We start from the raw sequence: 5480 nt of genomic DNA, 5'->3' as shown, positions 1-5480 counted from the left end.
AAGGGGGTGGGGGGTGGGGTGAAAACATGTATTTGGTATGATGGGAGTAGGGATGGGATTGTGGTATGCCTTTTTGGATGAGGGCTAAAGTTCTCGGAGGTCCCGCGCTATAAAACCTTTACAAAAACAAAACAATACAAATTGTTTTGTATACGTTTTACTTTACAAACTAAACAATCATTTCCAATCTGTTTCTGGATTGTTTGATTTACGCCATACACTCTGCTAAATAATAATTTAGAATCTGTTTCTTGTTCGTTCTTTAAATACATTATTTACGCGATTAAGCAACAATTTCCAATCTGTTTCTTTAGGCTACTCTACTCTATATGATCTACCTTCTGCTATGTAAGCTATACAGTAAGCAGAGCGTTTCAACCATTGACTAAAGAACAGAAGAAGAAAGGGAATGATGACAATTAAGGTAAATTTGCCATCCGGATGTTTCAACACGAACGTACGTCTATCTGCGTGCTTTCATCATTACTTAAGCAGTTGTTCTACCATCTGATGTAACAAAGTAGTTTCGTCTTCCCATAATATGTCTATTCCTGCAGCAAGTCCGCTTTGGACGATGTTCAGTCGAAGGACTGTCTCACCTGAAACAAAGTGATTGACATAGTTTCGAGATTTAGATTTTTTTTTAGAAGAAGCAGCAAACCAACTCACGGACACACTCTGTACGATTGGTCCTGTGGGCGTGGCGAGGCAAGCACTGACACTTGGAGGCGGAGCCGTCGCCGGTGTACACGCACATGCTATTGGTCCACGTCTCGCACGTCTTGTGACAGGAGGCAGGGGGCGGAGCTACCAGCGGCTCGTAGGTGGGCAGAAGCTGACCTGGAAACATGGCACCAAGAATCGAGGATTCAACTTGAGTAATCGAGTATTTATTTAAAGATTGGTTTCTTATTTTGTATAGAGCCACATTAAAAAAAATGTTGGTCTGAATGTTTTGGTTTAAGGGAGACGAAAGCAGATATCAGAACTGCTGCTGGGGCGGTGCTACTGACTGAAGTGTCTTTTGGCCATTGCCGAAGGAGGGACATTAACGTGTTCTTATGCTCAGTAGAATTGTAAATGGGCTGATTGATCAACGTCATGCTCATAACCGTGCCAGAACTGCATACGGGGAACTGTGCTTTTTCTTTCCTAATCCTTACCATCGTTATTTTCCCTCTACTTCTTTTGTATATTTGTCATTCTTTTGTGACCGGCTATTTCCGGGGTGCCTTGAAAGTCGAAGCAGACTTTGTGCTGTTGAAGCTAGAGAGGTGAGCAGAATAAGCCTGATTCCCTGTATGGACTTTTCTGTTGACATCCACCCATTAACGCTCATATGACCGTATGCAGCTGCGAGAGCCGTACAAACTCTACGAAAACTAAAAAAAAAGAAGCCAGAACATGACTATAGAGCAGGAAAGGAGGCAAAAGGAGAACATTAGAGAGAAGAAAGTTGTTCGTCGTCGTCAGGTTTCAAACACGGGACCTATTGAATAAGAGGCGAACATCGTACCTCTAGACAACGGGAGCCCACTCGTATCGCACTGCAGGTGAGCCACCACGTGCTCAGGGAAAAGCGTTGTGAATAGTGAATACTGAATAGAGAATGTTACATTATAATAGTAATACGTATTGTAAAAAAGAAAAACATACATTAAAAAAAATCACACAGCCGTAGTGTGTATGCAGGACATGGGAAGGGGGCAGTTGTTGGGGGTGGGGGGGGGTTGGTGTGTGTGTGTGTGTGTGTGTGTGTGTGTGTGTGTGTGTGTGTGTGTGTGTGCGTGCGTGCGTGCGTGCGTGCGTGTGCGTGCGTGCGTGCGTGCGTGCGCGTGCGTGCGCGTGCGTGCGCGCGTGCGTGTAGTAGAGAGGGAAGGGGGGGGTCTACATAATATGTCTAGGACCAGGGTCCCCTTTTACAAACCTGCATATCTAACAAATTGTCAGTTTCGACTTGACCTTGACTTGGGATATGATACAGCTGAACCTGGATGACCGTCTTACTATCTCGAGAAAGAGCAACAATCATAATTATACTTGTCGCTTTTAACATAATTATAATTGTTAAGCTTTCACAGAAAACTCCCTCACAAATGAATCCAAAGTTCAAGAAAGTTCAAAGGGAGATTCGAACAAAGTTCATCAGCACCACAACCCAGTATTATAGCAACTGAACTGATGTCGCACAATCTGTCAAATAATGGTGTTGTGAACTCGTGCGAGCCAAAAGATGACGGGAAACCTGGTTATAACTTCACAATTTATCTATAGGACTACTGGTCTTAACAAAACGGTTCTAAGATGTCTTATAGATCCTGTCTTTATAGGCTTTAAAAGTTTACGTACACCGCTGTACCTCTCCGAAATGAAATGACATAAAAATATATAAGTAGTCTAAGGTAAACAAACCATTTATCACACATTCCCCCCTCACCTCCCTCTTCCCTCCCCCTTGGCATGCCATCGGGCACAAAGTGGGCCTGTGACCCTCTTCTTTGCCATCGAAAGCACATAATATACGTCTCTGTTTTAGTCACACAGAGCTTGGCCAAGTCAAAAATGGTGACAGCGACTTTCTGCTATCGCCATGTCTTTAAAATGGGATCTCCACCCATAGCTAACCATTCTCAGGTCGCACTAGGCAGGACCTGGACGTACACACCACGTTAGAAACGTTTCCGGAAAAGACGAATAAAGAGCTGCCTTCCTTGTGTTATCGTTTTTCTGCTAACCAGGGCCTTTGTGATTTTCCAGGTATGGTGGATGATTCCGACTTTGAATTTGTGAATAAGTTGAATCCTAATGGTTCGGCTCACTTCTCCTGAGATGGGATATTATCTCTGTCAGAGGTTACTGTCTCATGCTTTGCATTCATTGGGAACGACGAAACGTCGTAGTGTTTAGCCCGCGATTTCGACTTTCGAGTTTCGACTTTAAACAATCTCAAAGTATGCACATCTCGAACACTCGAGAAAAACTTTTAGCGCATCGTCATGGTGCTGCCGTTATGGTATAACTCATTTTTTGGGTACTTATAAGATAATGGAGGAAACCCAATTTTTGTTTTAATACTTTTTTTTCATAAAAATGAAATTGGAAACTTCGAAAGTTAGAAACCTGGTCCTGGAGGCGTTATCTCGGATCTGTGAGGTGTAATGACCATCCAGCGCGCACGGTCGCCAGCTGCCGCTCTATATTTTGTCATACTGGTGCGTTCATAGCACTGTTTCCGACGACTACCTTCGCCGCAGCCCCTGCGTTTTTTTAGTTCAGAGTTTTCCCGCGTATTATTACCGCAGCATATTGTAGGCTCTAATGCGGCACGGGCACTGCTTTTAGAAACCACAACCGCTTCCGCTCCGAAAGAGCGTGAAAAGGGTAGAAACGCCTATCTGGTGCTCTGAGTGCCATGTGCCGTTGTGAACAGGACAATGCTTCTGTGTTTACCACACGAAGAACAGTTACTGGCTGTAACAAACTGTGGTAATTGGACAGACTATTGGCACCACTGGTCCTTTTTTGTTCTCTACGGGTATGGCCCACAAACAATAGGAAACAAACATTTAAGCTGCATACAATTAACATTTGATGTTTCCCTGGGTCCCTATTTGAGGTCTAACCATGCTCTGCGGTAATTTGCGGACCTATAATTGTTGTTTTCTAAAAATTAAGAAATAGTATTCTGTTTGTTGTCTTACAATCTTTAATATGTCCATTATAAGTGAGCAAAGTTTTGTGACTTATGTTAATTAGTTTTGTCATCTTGATAGTTTAGAAAACACATTGGAAAAGCAGGTACGCAGGGTACATCAAAGACAAATATGGCGGGTAGCTAGTGAGTGTAGTCCGTTCATGTTACTCTTTGTTCACCCCCGGCTCTCCTGCCCAACATCCTTCCTTCAAGCATCTCTTTCACAGTGGTTTGGTAGCGTTTTATATGATCAAAGTATTATATTTTTTTTACAAATCATTTTGTTAAGCAGGTTTTGTTTTGTGTGGAGAATCTGACATACCTCATTGTTAGTATTTTTTTTGCTGTCCAGCTAATTTCAGCCATTCTCTGGAAGCAACGCATCTCAAACGCAATCATTTTGTTTTTGTCTTTCTTTGTAATGTCCAGGTCTCAGCGCCATTATAATATAAGAATATGGGAAATATGTAGCACTCAAACATTTTCTTTCTTATGGTTTTGTTTTTAGTAAGAATTTTACGGCGCTCGCAACTACATATTAAGGTCATATGAACGCCCGAAACACAAGTCGGTTGCGTTCACAACAGTTCCCAGAACGGCTTGGTTTTTCTTTATTAAAAGTAGAGATAATTGCATATATGTTAATAGCTTGCGCATTTGTCTGACTCTTGTCTTTGTATTTGCTATTCTAATATTTACTTTTCCCCTGTTGCCATCGTCTGTGAATGTAAGCCCATGGATAATTGAGTTGATGTGGCTAGTTGATTCGCTCCCCAGCTATGCTTATCTCCGTTGTTTTTCCAGTAGATCTTGTCATGACCATTGGATAAGATAAGGTAAGATAAGAAAAGGTAAGATAAGATAAGATAAGATAATAACATAAGATTCGATAAGATTCGATAAGATAAGATAAGATAAGATAAGATAAGATAAGATAAGATAAGATAAGATAAGATACACCTCTGGGCTGAGAGACCAGCAGCACGCTACCATACAGTATTCTATCAGAAAAACATACCAACTTGATGTAATGAATTTCCCATTATACATAAGTTAAGGACTACCTCGACAGACAGACCTGGTTTTTTACAAATTCGAAAAAAGACAGCAAGGAATGTTTCAAAAGTTTTTGCTCTGAAAGTGTTAATGGGTTACCAATGTTTACTGCAAAGCTTCTTAAAGGACAAAACCACCACGTGCAGCAGCACGGAAATCCTTGGGGAATTTTAGCCAAACTTGCTGGCATTCCTCTGTTAAAATTTCTGGTGCACGTCAGAAACGGACGTATTATCTCGAACTGTGCTAACGTTAGTGCCAATATAAGCCAACGTTCGCGCAAAATCCAGTATCGCATCAACATGCGACCAAGACGAATGCTGAGAGACTTTAATCGTGCCAGAGCTATGACATGGCAGCAGGATGGAGTTGGAGCCCGAAAATTTGCCAGAAGTCTTGCTGTGTCACACTCTGTAATTGTCCGCCTGAAGCAGTGCCATCAAGCCACTGGATCAGCCCAAGAACGCCCACGTGCAGGTCGACCCAAGAAGACCACTCAGAGTGTTTGCAAGTGGTCCTTTACTTATGTTGAAGTCTGTAGAATCCAATTGTTGTCTCTTGCGGAAAAGGAAGCCAAACTTTGAGGTCCCAAGCGCACACAACACTCGTTAAAGACGCAATGGGGTTTGAAAGTTAGTTGTGCATACTAACTCTCTCCTTGTTTTGTAAGGTATATAAGGCAACTCTCTCTCCCTCTCACTCTCTTTTACTCACCCCCCCCTCTCTCTCT

The 5480-nt window shown here is 42.3% G+C and overlaps 1 protein-coding gene across 1 annotated transcript in view; it reads right to left on the bottom strand.

Moving 5' to 3' along the window:
- LOC101855068 (multiple epidermal growth factor-like domains protein 6) overlaps positions 1 to 5480 on the bottom strand; it is a gene marked incomplete at its 5' end in the record, with an annotated part of 50416 nt that overhangs the window by 11671 nt on the left and 33265 nt on the right. Inside the window, 1 exon segment of the mRNA XM_035973282.1 lies at positions 670 to 840. Within this exon segment, the coding sequence (XP_035829175.1) occupies positions 670 to 840 (171 nt within the window).

This window comes from Aplysia californica, unplaced genomic scaffold, assembly GCF_000002075.1.
Source record: "Aplysia californica isolate F4 #8 unplaced genomic scaffold, AplCal3.0 scaffold01099, whole genome shotgun sequence".
Taxonomy (NCBI): Eukaryota; Metazoa; Mollusca; class Gastropoda; order Aplysiida; family Aplysiidae; genus Aplysia; species Aplysia californica.
This window is presented reverse-complemented; position numbering and strand designations above follow the sequence as displayed.